This window comes from Ambystoma mexicanum, chromosome 11 (assembly GCF_040938575.1).
Source record: "Ambystoma mexicanum isolate Mex_15411 chromosome 11, UKY_AmexF1_1, whole genome shotgun sequence".
Lineage (NCBI taxonomy): Eukaryota > Metazoa > Chordata > Amphibia > Caudata > Ambystomatidae > Ambystoma > Ambystoma mexicanum.
Window position 1 is genome coordinate 390432868 of NC_090934.1, and position 15542 is coordinate 390448409.

The 15542-nt window shown below is 45.5% G+C and overlaps 1 protein-coding gene across 1 annotated transcript in view; it reads left to right on the forward strand.

Annotated features, from left to right (window-relative positions):
• PSMC3 (proteasome 26S subunit, ATPase 3) overlaps positions 1-15542 on the forward strand; it is a 226388-nt gene that overhangs the window by 65972 nt on the left and 144874 nt on the right. The window contains exons 2-3 of the mRNA XM_069623108.1: positions 9694-9777; positions 10041-10166. Of these exons, the coding sequence (XP_069479209.1) occupies positions 9694-9777; positions 10041-10166 (210 nt within the window). The remainder of the gene's footprint in view (positions 1-9693; positions 9778-10040; positions 10167-15542) is intronic.

The window sequence follows — 15542 nt, forward strand, 5'->3', positions numbered from 1 at the left end:
ATTTGTCTTATTTCCAAAGTGTTTGCTCAGTTTTGTTAATGCTAGATCATACTTCCTGGAACTGGTCGTAGCATCACCTGAACTACCACCAGAGTCGGCATCCCCCGGCAATGTTCTGAAAATTCTCAATGCTTCTGTCCCTATACAGCTCAGCAATGTAGCTTCTTTCAAATCATCACTGAACTTTGCACCACCTATAGCTCTCATGTAGACTTGCAAATTGTCTAACCATTGTTCCCAAGACAAAACAGGATTTCCAGGATGAGCCAAAAACTTTTCTGGAGCTGGTATACTCTGCATTTTTATGCTCTAAGTGTGCTGGTATCTGTACTGTATATTTCCCTTACAAAGTTTATTGCCGTTAAATGGTCACTTTAAGTGTTACAGTGTTGTTCCACGTAGATTGACTCCTTTAAATATTTGATTTATAGGGCTGTTATAGTCCACACTGTTATTGACTTGTGGTTAGTAACCACTTTACTACATGTCCAGCAGTAGGATGTAATTCACTAATTGCCACGTTTCACTGTAACCTCTTTGTGAATTTTTATCTTGCACTTCCTGTATAATAAGTCAATCTCTCGTCATTCATCCGAAAAATAGCCGTTCCGTACTATCGGCTGTTTGTTTACACCCAAACAAAGATGGTGGCACGTAAAGCACATTTTTTTAGGTGCTTTACTCTAATAACGTGACACACGTCATCACGTTTCACTTCATGGCTCCTTCAAGATCTTCCGCATCGCCTCGCGCAAGATTCAAAACATGCTTCGTATTTTCAGCATGCCTTTCAATCCACCAAAGTTTACGAGGTATCCTTTTGTTATTATTTGTACTGCCATGCACACGACAAGTTCCGGTACCTTAAATTAATTTCCACGATGTTTGGATCTGTTGTTCCGTATATTCTTCTTCCTCCGGGAACTCTCCGCACTAGGGAACAACAGTGGTATACTCGTCGCCACTTGTTAAGTTCTGTCCACGGTGTATATTTCCAGCATCACGATGACGCGACTCACACTTTAGTATTTATATGAGTTTATTTATAACAGAGAGTTCCCCTCCAGCATCACGGCTCCGATGTCGTTATCTCTGCCCAGCTCTAGAACAGAGCTTGGCAGACACACGTCACCTAGAACCCGAGCCAGTGAAGATTCTCATATAGTAACATCGTCACACAGGTTACATATCATAACAGCTGCCAGAAATGATCGTATTTGTAAATGTCATGGTTTGTTGGTAACATCAGAACATTTGTGTACTGAGTGTATAATCCCGAGTACCACCTATATGTGTGCGTATGAGAACTTTAACGACTATGACGACATAAAATCGGACAGTTTCTGGAACTATTGTCTGAATTCCCCCTCAGTCTCCATACAGTTAGCCCTGTTCAGGGTTTGGAAGCAAATAGTAAAACTAATGAACATCCGAACAAATTTTAACCTGAACTTAAAGCTATTAAGTTACTGATGGTGTATATAATTCCGTTAGCCGTCTATTGGTACTCGGTCAGCCCGCCCATATTTAATTCAATCGACAGGTCTTCTATACCTTTGACGGTTACGTTTCCTACACGTCCTACTTTTTCACATCTGCATATGATTCTAGTGTAGTACTACTGCAGGATGAACATTACAAAGTTGGGTTGCAGAAAAGGTGACACGTTGAAAAGCTGAATGTTTTGTGCTCACTCACTTTTGGACTGGAATCGCTTTGCATCTGACAGCACATTGCTCATTTGCACACGTTTAGCCATCAAAGGTGCTACGTATCTTTCTCTCTTACTGGGGTCTCAGGTATATGTTTGAGTTTTTTTAATTTTGAAAAATGGTAATATCTTATTTTTTTTATAACGCTTTTCAATTGCCTTACGATGCCATCTCCCTTCTCATATTACTGTGCAATACTTTTTTTTTTTCTTCAAATTGATTGGAGCAATCCTATCCTATGGTCTTAGTTATTGCTATTTATGCTGTTTTAATGTGTACATGTATTGTTTTGTAAAAAAGAGGAGAGGGGCGCACTCCAGTTCCCTGCACAGTAAACCTTCCCAGCCACAGGTGTTCTCCTCCGACCGGTTTCTGTGCCAATACACGTCATCAGGGAGGCTGTCTTAACTTGCAGCTCACAGCAAGTGCAGGTGTTACCACTTAGTGAGGATTCTGCTGCAAGGACCTCTGGTAGCTGTAGTCATCAGGTTAGCAAGGAACAGACTCACACCCAATCCCACAGTGGGGAAAGGGGGGGAGTAGCCTACAGTGAGGCACTCCAAAGTTGGGCATAAATTACCCCGGTGCAGCACCCTATTAGATTTCTGAAGATTCCACCCTTCAGAAAACTTACAAATGTGTTGAAAAAAAGAGGAGAGGGGCGCACTCCAGTTCCCTGCACAGTAAACCTTCCCAGCCACAGGTGTTCTCCTCCGACCGGTTTCTGTGCCAATACACGTCATCAGGGAGGCTGTCTTAACTTGCAGCTCACAGCAAGTGCAGGTGTTACCACTTAGTGAGGATTCTGCTGCAAGGACTTCTGGTAGCTGTAGTCATCAGGTTAGCAAGGAACAGACTCACACCCAATCCCACAGTGGGGAAAGGGGGGGAGTAGCCTACAGTGAGGCACTCCAAAGTTGGGCATAAATTACCCCGGTGCAGCACCCTATTAGATTTCTGAAGATTCCACCCTTCAGAAAACTTACAAATGTGTTGAAAAAAAGAGGAGAGGGGCGCACTCCAGTTCCCTGCACAGTAAACCTTCCCAGCCACAGGTGTTCTCCTCCGACCGGTTTCTGTGCCAATACACGTCATCAGGGAGGCTGTCTTAACTTGCAGCTCACAGCAAGTGCAGGTGTTACCACTTAGTGAGGATTCTGCTGCAAGGACTTCTGGTAGCTGTAGTCATCAGGTTAGCAAGGAACAGACTCACACCCAATCCCACAGTGGGGAAAGGGGGGGGAGTAGCCTACAGTGAGGCACTCCAAAGTTGGGCATAAATTACCCCGGTGCAGCACCCTATTAGATTTCTGAAGATTCCACCCTTCAGAAAACTTACAAATGTGTTGAAAAAAAGAGGAGAGGGGCGCACTCCAGTTCCCTGCACAGTAAACCTTCCCAGCCACAGGTGTTCTCCTCCGACCGGTTTCTGTGCCAATACACGTCATCAGGGAGGCTGTCTTAACTTGCAGCTCACAGCAAGTGCAGGTGTTACCACTTAGTGAGGATTCTGCTGCAAGGACTTCTGGTAGCTGTAGTCATCAGGTTAGCAAGGAACAGACTCACACCCAATCCCACAGTGGGGAAAGGGGGGGAGTAGCCTACAGTGAGGCACTCCAAAGTTGGGCATAAATTACCCCGGTGCAGCACCCTATTAGATTTCTGAAGATTCCACCCTTCAGAAAACTTACAAATGTGTTGAAAAAAAGAGGAGATGGGCGCACTCCAGTTCCCTGCACAGTAAACCTTCCCAGCCACAGGTGTTCTCCTCCGACCGGTTTCTGTGCCAATACACGTCATCAGGGAGGCTGTCTTAACTTGCAGCTCACAGCAAGTGCAGGTGTTACCACTTAGTGAGGATTCTGCTGCAAGGACTTCTGGTAGCTGTAGTCATCAGGTTAGCAAGGAACAGACTCACACCCAATCCCACAGTGGGGAAAGGGGGGGGAGTAGCCTACAGTGAGGCACTCCAAAGTTGGGCATAAATTACCCCGGTGCAGCACCCTATTAGATTTCTGAAGATTCCACCCTTCAGAAAACTTACAAATGTGTTGAAAAAAAGAGGAGAGGGGCGCACTCCAGTTCCCTGCACAGTAAACCTTCCCAGCCACAGGTGTTCTCCTCCGACCGGTTTCTGTGCCAATACACGTCATCAGGGAGGCTGTCTTAACTTGCAGCTCACAGCAAGTGCAGGTGTTACCACTTAGTGAGGATTCTGCTGCAAGGACTTCTGGTAGCTGTAGTCATCAGGTTAGCAAGGAACAGACTCACACCCAATCCCACAGTGGGGAAAGGGGGGGAGTAGCCTACAGTGAGGCACTCCAAAGTTGGGCATAAATTACCCCGGTGCAGCACCCTATTAGATTTCTGAAGATTCCACCCTTCAGAAAACTTACAAATGTGTTGAAAAAAAGAGGAGAGGGGCGCACTCCAGTTCCCTGCACAGTAAACCTTCCCAGCCACAGGTGTTCTCCTCCGACCGGTTTCTGTGCCAATACACGTCATCAGGGAGGCTGTCTTAACTTGCAGCTCACAGCAAGTGCAGGTGTTACCACTTAGTGAGGATTCTGCTGCAAGGACTTCTGGTAGCTGTAGTCATCAGGTTAGCAAGGAACAGACTCACACCCAATCCCACAGTGGGGAAAGGGGGGGGAGTAGCCTACAGTGAGGCACTCCAAAGTTGGGCATAAATTACCCCGGTGCAGCACCCTATTAGATTTCTGAAGATTCCACCCTTCAGAAAACTTACAAATGTGTTGAAAAAAAGAGGAGAGGGGCGCACTCCAGTTCCCTGCACAGTAAACCTTCCCAGCCACAGGTGTTCTCCTCCGACCGGTTTCTGTGCCAATACACGTCATCGGGGAGGCTGTCTTAACTTGCAGCTCACAGCAAGTGCAGGTGTTACCACTTAGTGAGGATTCTGCTGCAAGGACTTCTGGTAGCTGTAGTCATCAGGTTAGCAAGGAACAGACTCACACCCAATCCCACAGTGGGGAAAGGGGGGGAGTAGCCTACAGTGAGGCACTCCAAAGTTGGGCATAAATTACCCCGGTGCAGCACCCTATTAGATTTCTGAAGATTCCACCCTTCAGAAAACTTACAAATGTGTTGAAAAAAAGAGGAGAGGGGCGCACTCCAGTTCCCTGCACAGTAAACCTTCCCAGCCACAGGTGTTCTCCTCCGACCGGTTTCTGTGCCAATACACGTCATCAGGGAGGCTGTCTTAACTTGCAGCTCACAGCAAGTGCAGGTGTTACCACTTAGTGAGGATTCTGCTGCAAGGACTTCTGGTAGCTGTAGTCATCAGGTTAGCAAGGAACAGACTCACACCCAATCCCACAGTGGGGAAAGGGGGGGAGTAGCCTACAGTGAGGCACTCCAAAGTTGGGCATAAATTACCCCGGTGCAGCACCCTATTAGATTTCTGAAGATTCCACCCTTCAGAAAACTTACAAATGTGTTGAAAAAAAGAGGAGATGGGCGCACTCCAGTTCCCTGCACAGTAAACCTTCCCAGCCACAGGTGTTCTCCTCCGACCGGTTTCTGTGCCAATACACGTCATCAGGGAGGCTGTCTTAACTTGCAGCTCACAGCAAGTGCAGGTGTTACCACTTAGTGAGGATTCTGCTGCAAGGACTTCTGGTAGCTGTAGTCATCAGGTTAGCAAGGAACAGACTCACACCCAATCCCACAGTGGGGAAAGGGGGGGAGTAGCCTACAGTGAGGCACTCCAATGTATTGTTTTGTGTAGATGATTTTTAAGAAGTCATTTTGACTAACTACAATAAATAATTACTGTTTTCTTTCTAATGTGTTCTATTCATTTTCAAGTTTTTTCATGTTTTGGTTGCCTGTCGCATACATTTTGCAATCTTTTTTTTTAATGCACACTATAATTATAAAGTGTGTAAAATACTCACCCATATCTCATATGGTTTTGAGGTGAGTATGGATGTGTAGTTTAACCCCTTAATTGCTGAGGGTGTTTGTTCCCAGTGCTGAACCCTTTTTTGGACATTTTGGTATGTCTCATTCAATCCCTAGTAACTTTTTCTGTCACAAGCGATGTGCCGGCCAAATTTGCACCCTTTTCCTCCCACATGCAGGTGGTCATAACCCCACCAAGGATTCCAAATTTGCTGTAGTGTGGTGTGAGAAAATAACAGAAAAGTGACAAGGTTGTTTTTTCCCAGAAAATGGCAATAAAATGAGGTACAATGAAGCCTGTGATTTTTTTCTTTTTTTTTTTTTTCTTTTTTTTTTTCCCTCGGAACAAATATGTTCTGAATTCACCAATTTTCTAAGTAAACTTTCAAGAACAGGTTCAGTGGAAACAAAAAAAACACATTTTTTTATAAGGTTAGCATCAGTTTTGTGAGAGCTAGGTGTTTTTTTTTCCCTTTTTTTTCTCAATAGGACATGCTTGGACGGAATGGAAGAGGAAATCTGAATGGGAAGACAGAAAGGCATACATTTCTGAGAAGTAGTAAAAATTCCAAGTACAGGAAGGGGTCATTTGCGCAGGTCAAGCAACAACTATGTAGCTAAAAATCCCATCGTTAGGGAAATAATTGGAAAAATTACTGGACATGGTTGGACTTGTAAAGTAATGGCTTCTGTGAATATTGAGAAAAGCAATGCACTGCTACATTCCCCATGACTCTTCTAGTTAGGAAATCACACATTTTTCGTAATGTTTCACAAAACCAGCAATGCCACAAGCCAAGAACGGAGCCATGGTACACAGGAGGTTTATGCTGACGGCCTCAACAGACCTACTTGGCATTTGAAAATGAGGAAAACTAATCTGATGAAGAATGGCAAGAATACATTTTTTTTGAAGGGGCACAGGCATACCTTTTGAAGGATAGGTGACTTGCGCAGGATGTGCGTACAGTGCCTAAAGCAGCAACTAAATGTAGGTCACATTTGGGAAATTAAAGAGTTATGTAAAAAAGTGCAGTAGGAAATGTATGAAAACCAAGAGAAAACAACAAATGTCCTACCTTCCCACATAGGGTGTCGCAATAAAAATGGTACCTCCAAAAGGTCCCAGGGAGCCCAGGCAGGGTCCCCATCCCTCCCCGAAGGTCAAAGCTGTTACACGCCACCGCCAGAGCTCCAGGATGGCCGGGGGTGCTGCCTTCCGGCTTGGCACCTGTCTCCCATGTGGGTCGACCATCACACATCCCAACTGTGGTCCCTGGTAGCCCCGGCAGGGTCCCCATCCCTCCCCGTAGGGAAAAGCTCTAACGTGGGCCTGCCAGGGTTTCAGGGCGGCCAGCGGTACTGTAACGGGCTAAACAGCCCCCAGCCCCAAAATCGTTTCACAGGTGGCTTAGTGCTCCTTACTGCTTCCCAGGGTTGGCAAAATGGGACCAGGCACTCAATCCGCCCCACCATAGGGAGATTCCCAAGGGGAATGGCCCTACAGGCATAGGGCCAGCCCCCTGATGCCCCCATTGTTCCTCTGGCAAAATTGCCCTAAATTGTTTGCCTTCCTTGGGGGCAAATGGGTGCTAAAAAGTACTAAATTGCCCCCAAAGAAGGCAAAACAATATTATGCCAGCTTTCTAGCATTTTTAGGTGGTGGGGGGTGGATTGGCCGGGGAGGGCACATGGGGAACCCACCCCCCGAGATCATATATTGGGGCCTATTGGTCCTTGCTGCTTCCCAGGGGTGGCAAATTGGGTCCAGAACCCCCATTTCCCCCCCCTCCCAGGAAGCAGCAAGGGTCTTTCCATCCTTGGAGGGAGAGGGCTGCGGAGGGGTATGGGGGGAAATCCGAAGGGGGCAGGCACGGGGCCAGCCCCCTGATACCCTCAAGCGTTTCACTATATGTGGAGCATAATGTTGGTTTGCCTTCCTTGGGGGCAAATCGGTGCATAACTGCACCAATTTGTCCCCAAAAAAGGCAAAACCACATTATACCATCTGGTTGGCATTTTCAGGGGGTGGGGGCTGATTGGCATGCCCCCCCCACTCCAAGATCATATCCCTGGTGGCCTAGTGGTCCTTGCTGCTTCCTTGGGGTGGCACCATTTTGCACCCCCCAGGGAAGCGGCACAAATGTGCCCCTTGCTGGGGATATTTCTGGGGGGGGGCTGGCCCACAGGGCAGGCCCCCCAATGCCGCAGAGAGTGCCTTTTTGGAATTTTGTTCTTTTTCTTGCTGCCTTCCTTGGGAGCAAATGGGTGCCAAACGGCACCCATCCGGCCCCAAAGAAGGCAAAACATGGCATTTTCTTTTGGGTGGGTGCTGTTTAGCCTGGTGTGGGGTGGAGGGACATTTCCAAAATCAATTACCTGGTGGGTCAGTGGTGATTGCTGGTCGAGGATCGAACGATCCTCGACCAGCAAGCTCCTTGGTTGAGGGCTTGTTGGAAAGGGGAGAGTCACCCTTTCCAACGAGCCCTCACTCAAGGAAAGCGGCCTAGAAACAACGGCCAGAGCATAACACAAAGCGTGGCTGTGATGTTTACATGCTTGCTGAAGCATGTAAACATCACTTCCTGATGACGTTGGTGCACGTAGCATAGCATGCGCCGTCGTCATCACTGCAACTCCCTCGACCCCCAGGCATGGAAGGGTTAAGTCCTCCCCTTTACTGCCTGGGGGTCGGGGAAATCGGCGCTGCAACAGGTGGGGGTGAGGTGCCCCCCACCAGAGTTAAGCAATGCTGATGAGATACCTCGTCCTTGGCATTTAAGGGGTTAAACATCCACCAATATTAACTTGGAACCAATGTGGTAACTGGTACTGTAAAAGTTCAGCAACAGCAGTGCCCTTGCTGAAATTTGATTCACTACAAGACTAAAAGACTTCCGTTTGTAACTGGAATAAAACCAAGCAAGACATGTCCCAGTAAAGGTAGTCCAGAAAGGTATTTAACTTTATGTAGTGGTTCATGCAGTCTACTAACTCCTGAAGAGTGCAAGGCTAACTGCCCAGCCAGCATTTGACCATGAGATTCGTTACATGCAAGGGAACCTCGAAGTTCGTTCTAATCTTTTCCACTGCTGAGAGGGTGCTTGTGCTACTGCACGCTGTGCTTTATCTATTTAATTGTGATCGACGCCTGCTTTTTTTGTCACATTGTGGATAGCTATCGCGTGAGAATGTTCCCATACAGTTAACTTTTTGCATGCGTCATCTGGATGACACATACTTTTTACTTTCTAGCAAAGGAGACAACTCATTTTTACTCTCTTGTAAATGCATTTACTCTCAAACTACCACCTCAAAATCTTATCGGAAGGGTTCCTTCCTTCCTTCCTTCCTTCCTTCCTTCCTTCCTTCCTTCCTTCCTTCCTTCCTTCCTTCCTTCCTTCCAAAATGTTTGTTTATATAGAGCTTTAGAATCAAGCGCCTGTGCCTGTAACCAGACAACAGATTTCCGATCCTTCCAAAACCTCTATTTGCCATTTTCAGGCTTCAAAAGCAGCATTGTGCATGTAGAGCCAAAGTTAAAAAGTGTGCAAAGGATCATTTAACCTGTGCAATGTTTCAATGGCCCGTCTGTTATGCTTTAGATACAAAAAAGGTTGCTAAAAAAATAGCAATTATTGGGTACTGTTATAATTGGGTAATGCTAAAACCTGTTTTGGAGGGTTATTCCCCTACAGGACTGTGGCAGCAAGCACAAAATAAAACACTTCAACTTTTTCATGTGACGGTTGTCTGGTGCACTTTGGAAATGTTATTGTTATACTTCAATGTTTCTTTAACTTACTTTACTATTTGGTTGTTAAGATAGTTGTCCTGTTCCTCGTCTTGAAATTGTGAAGTTCAGTGAGCCCAAGTTACAGTAAACTGGCATTTGGGCGAAGGAGTAGAGAGGATGACCGACCTGCGTGGTGAAGAGAATAGGGTGGGCTGTCATGTAAAATACATGGTTTTGGCACATGCTGGAGTGGGAGAAGACCCAGTCCTGCTTTTATTTCTGCCAGTACAAATGTATATGTATTTCTGTTTTTTACAGCAAGATGGCTTGGGTGAAGAAGTTCTTAAGATGTCCACAGAGGAAATTATCCAGCGCACACGCCTGCTGGACAGTGAGATCAAGGTGAGTGGAAGGAATAGTTTCAAGAGGTTTAGCTCTCGTGTGGCCATGTCTCAATTTTCCTTGTTTACCATGATAATTGGGACTATATACCATGGCCTTCACTTTCCCCCACCTCCCATGGATGCATACCGAATGCAGTTTTGGCTGTAAAGTCCTACATGTGTGTGAGTTCTTTGGTATGCGTTTGCTGTAGTGCTACCATGTGACTCCATATTTGACCCAATGTTGATATGCAATGCTCCCATGTCTTTGCTCTCTTTTAGATAATGAAGAGTGAGGTGCTCCGTGTGACACATGAGCTACAGGCCATGAAAGATAAAATCAAGGAAAACAGTGAGAAAATCAAAGTTAATAAAACCTTGCCATACCTCGTCTCCAACGTAATCGAGGTTAGTCAACTCTGTGGGGTCGGGAATGTAATGCTGTCGTTTTGCTGTCGCACGGTGAGGCAACCAGAAATGTTTCTGATTTTCTTCTCATGGGGAGTGTACTGGGCAAAATGTATGTTCTTGTAAGTTGATGGCAGAATTTATTGAGAATCGAAAATACGCAAGTAGGCAAAAATGCTTGATTCCGACCCACATAATGTGAAGATATTGACACCAGGATCCTGGTCCCATGAAATTGGATTCAAAATAACTTGTATTTAATGAAACTGACATTTGCACCTTTTGTAACCAACTTTTTTTACAGCACCATTTTGATTTTAAGATTCATTGAATGACTTTGCGAGTTTGTAACGGATTCAGAGACAAAGTGATTGGTGATTATCCATCTGTTTCCGCTAGGTGATGGTAGGGCCTTCATGTGGTAATTTCTAGCCCCCTCTATTGCTTATCCGTGGATTGAGAATTGACGCGTGTCACTTTTATTATGGTTCTCACCCCTTCTGTTCCCTCTGTCAGTTTGGGATTAAGGTGGTCGTGTTTCATCATTTGTTTTTATCCAGTGTTGAAATGGATTTCTAAAATCTGGCCTGGTGGACCGATTTTAGTGGCCGACCGGCTGCCCCAGTTATGGTGAACAGGGAGCTCTGTGAGTTTAGCCAAAACCAAATCAAGGTTTTAATGGCGAGCAGCCAAGGCTTAGTTCTGGAGAGTGAGTGTGGTCAGGAGCCCTCAGTAGGCCCACACAGAATGACGCACAATAATTTAGCTTTGACAGTCCGTTTATAAAAAATTATTTATTCAATCCTTTAGAACACACTGAAAAATGAAAGTAGTAGGTACTATTCTCACACAACTCTATAATGCAAATATATACAATCACCATTAAATTCACTTAATATACATCATCAAATAACTTAACCAGATAATGCAGACAAGTCATGCAGATGTAGTAAAATGATGGGAACTAAACACGATATCTATTTCTATAGAAGCCCAACCGTAAGACGTATGGGGACTCGTGCCACAAAGTCAGAGGTTCCTATACAGGTTTCCCACAGGTATGTTCTCTGAAAAGGTTGCAGTAGGTTTTTGGTGGCAATTGGTTACAAGCAACAATTTACCAGAAGACAGATAAGTTCTCCCTCTTTCAGACCCAAGAATAACCCAGGGGCAGGATACCCGACCCAGGTTTGACGACCAAAGGTGAGTAAAAGGGAGTGTATGGGTGCTTTGAACACTTCGAATATAAAATACTGAGTGCAAAAATGCGTCATGTTTTTTCCGATTTTTCACTGTAATTCTATGTGGGGGGGGCTGGGGGATTCAGTAAGGGTAATTGATTATGTAAAGGGGTAATGGGGGTTGCAGGGGGGGTTCCCCCGCATATAATTGCACAAATCAGAAACGTAAATCTGCATTTTTGCATTCAGTATTTTATATTCGAAGTGTTCACACAGATCCAAAGGGAGCTAACAGACAAAGGGACTTGTTCCCAATGTTATCCTATAGAAGACGGGTGGGTGGGGGTGTAGAGGCTGAGCAGGCACATGTATGTTTACGACCCCTCCCACCCCCAACTTGGGGGGGGGGGGTCGCTGGGAGCCCAGTCTTCTGTCTTTTGTTCCAGTGAGAGGTGCCCTGGGGTTGCACTATTTGCAGGCAGCGACCAGTGGCTTTTCAGTGGCTTTTCAGTCGCTGAAGCTGCTGCAGGACAGCTTCCCTTGATGATGCGAAGGTGGAATTCAGGGAGAAGGTTACATGGCACAAGCAGGAGACCACCAAGTTCTGGGCATGACGAAGGTTCTGGTGAGGTAGCCTACGAATGAGCTGCTCAGTCCACTGGGCAGTCCATGTACACTACCGAAGGCTCTGAGTGGCTGGATCCTCGATAAGGCATTGAGACTAGTCCCACTAGTACCAGATGTTGATGGGCATATAAATGTCATCCATTATGTCCGCCCCTACCCTGTCTCGATGTTACAGAAAAGAAAGGTGCGTATCACTTATGACATCGGACTCCTCCCCGCCACCGATACCGCATGTGTGAGAGACGGTACTCGGTGTGACCAAACTACCCTGGAGGGAACCCTGAAGAGCTAAATCTGCAGGGTATGGGGATATGAACATGCTGTGACCAAGATGATGAAAGCAAATTACATCACTGCTAAACACTGGCGCACATAGGTGCGTTGTACACAAAGCACATACACGTCCACCACAAAGATACACAAACACTAGGTCAAACTACACTTGGGCATGAACAATAGGCTTCCATTAAATAGGTTAGAAAACACATACCTTATATAGGCTGAAACACAAGATGCACAAGAACACACAAAGCTTGCTTAACGCAGAAATATAGCAAGAATGAACAGCCATTGTAACCAAGATGTACGGTGCAGCCACATTTGGGTGAAACAGAGTCCTCAAGAATCCTCGAAGCTGCAGAGGGACCTGGTTCGCTGAGTTAGCAAAGACAAATCTGAACAGCTCAGACAATAGGTGCACATGCCTTGCCAAGGTTATCGTGGAAGGAAAGGTTTGGCTAGACACCCAAGAGAACAGACTATAACAGTACCCAGGCATGTCCTTTCAGATTCAGCAAAGAAACGAACATTGCTGGAAGGTCAGATTCCCATTAATTAAGTCTTAATATTCAGAAGAAAGTAGCCCGAACAAGTCTCTAGAGGCCGGGGAAGGTAGTGCGTTAATAAGGGCTAAGATCCTAGTAAATGCTGAGCAGAATATCCCAAAACGTGGTCTCCACAAACCTGACCTACAGTTAGAAGATGATGCCTATTCATTAGATTCAGGGACAGTGAGGCTAAGACCTTCGTTCCCATCCAGTTCTCAGGGCAAAAGATGCAAGGTATTGCAGGGTTGAAAGCTAAACGTCCTGGCTTGTGAATCAAAAATGGTAACCTTATTAGCACTGTGGTGCCATTCTCATCAAGTTCTATTGTTGCTCAAGACTGAGCAAGACGCCACTGACCAATCCCTACCCACCTTTAACGCTCATCTATAAATGCTGCAATGGCCATTGGGATTGTATTATGATGACATGCTTTTATCTGTATCAGTTTAGTGGGTGGTCTCTGGCGGAGCTACCAGATAGAGAGCAGCTAATGAGCGTACTAACCCCGATGGAATGTTGATTCCCCTAACTAATACCTTCCCACCTTAGGTTTCTATGATCATGAATTTGGCACGCCAGTTGTGATGTAATCTTCATTTTTAAGCCATTGTCAAGCTTGGAGTTATTCGAGAGGGCCGAGATAGTTTTGATGTCCACACCTGTCCATGTTTTATATGGGTTTTGTTAAAAAATATGGGTCTTTTTCACATTTTTGGAATCTGTTTTTTGGGCGTGGGATTTTCCCCTGGCCTGTCCTCTTGCTTACCTAGGGGTTTCCCAACCCTCCTTTACATCTGGTAGCATAGGATGGTTGGCCAATGCCCTCAGAACTATATTGCTTTTTTCTGCCGCAAGCCTAAAGGAGTACGGAATGACCCATGAGGACCAGATACCCAATCATTCGTGAACCGAGTCATCCCGCAGTGCGGAAGGTTGAGTGGCCGATCGAATAGGACAGCCCACAGACAGACTTGATGTGTTCAATCCTATCGGTTCCACCTGACCCTCAAGAGGAGCCATGAGTCGGCGTGACCATAGATGACAAACCATTCTGCCTTTCCGTAGTAACTGGGGCGACCAGATCCTGTGTTGGGGAGGGGAGATACCCAATGTCGGGCATTTCCATGAATGTGCAAGGTTTTTCTGGGGCTACAAATTTGGTACCATTCACTGACGAATTGCCCATTACTATTGGAGAATACAATCTCACTATGCCACTATTGTGTTCCCGCCAGACGACACCAAATATAATGGGAAGGGACATGATGCGTATGCTCAACATGACTGTCTCATTTACTGATCAGGGTATAGTGTGCTCCACTCCAGGGATTCATTACATGAATGCACAAGAGTTTGTGTTAGCATTTTGTGCTCAGACAGCATAGAAGGGGCGTGCCCATGGATCCTGAAGTATTTATTTTATTTTTATTTTTGGGATTTGTAGAGCGCACTACAGCCCACAGACATTGAGGTGCTATCCAATATGGGGTACATTTTCTGCTAGCATGACTTCCTGGCATACAGGGCAAAATATTGTGAATACCTGCAGAACTTTTGTTCTGACCAGAGGTTCCCATCAGACTTGGAAGCAGTTTTGGTGATGGGCCAGAGACTAATACTCCACTGGATTGATGACAAGGGGAAAAGCATGGCAGGCAGTGATGGCCCTAGACGAGGGACACAGACTGACTTGACGGATGAAGTTTTTTCCAGATGATCACTCAGACGACGAAGTGGTGTTCTTCATAAACATTAATTATTGGGTGAAAATTGAGAACAGGGAAGTACCACAGAGAATTTTCCTGATAAAAAAGACACAATTTCTTGAAGATGATTTGGCACAGGTGCCATGTGCACTGTGGACCAGCAGTCCATATGGTGTTGATCTATTAAAAAGAGTTGGGGCAGTTAAGGGCAAACTAAAGCCAGGAGCAATTTTACTGAGAGTGAAACAACATCCCATGTCCAAGGAAGCAGGTGAGGGTATTTTTGAAACTGTTCCCGCATTAGTGCAACAGGGAATCTTGGTGCCTCCAGAATCCACTTGAACATGGCTGTGTACCCAGTAAAAAAAGCGATGAGGGCGATCGTGGAGATTTCGGGATTATTGCTCCCTAAACAATATTGTAGAGGCAGAATTCCCATTCGTTCCAAACCTTGTTACGATGCTCTGTAACATCTCACCCCTAGATAATCATTTCAGGGATCGATTTTAGAGAATGCATTCTTCTCAATCCCCTTTCATGAAGTCACAAGACAACTTTGTTTTCATATAGAAAGTAAAAGGTGGAAATATACAAGGTTACCCCAAGGGTACTGCGATTTCCCTTTCCATATTCAACAGGGTCCTTCAGATGGACTTGGGGAAACGTGCACCATGACAGTACAGTGATTCAATACGTGTATGACTGTTGGGGAAAATTCTCAGAAATGTGCTAATTCCCTTCTACCTTAGAGACCCCCAGTTTTTTTACTGGATTTTAGGACTTTTAATTTTCATCCTGGAGAGAGTGAGACCTTTTCCCTACTCTCATTTGTTTTTATTGGATTTTAACCCTGTGTTTCTGTTTCTTTTGGTTTTGGAGTCCTGACAAACTCCATAGGCATCATCCTTTTACATTGTGACACACAGCACCTTCAGTGGATTTCTGCTAAGGTTTAAATACCTTCTCTTGGATAAACTACTGTTTCCAAGAGTAGTGAAGTGAAATTGAATTTACTTACTTTTTCTCTTTGTAGAC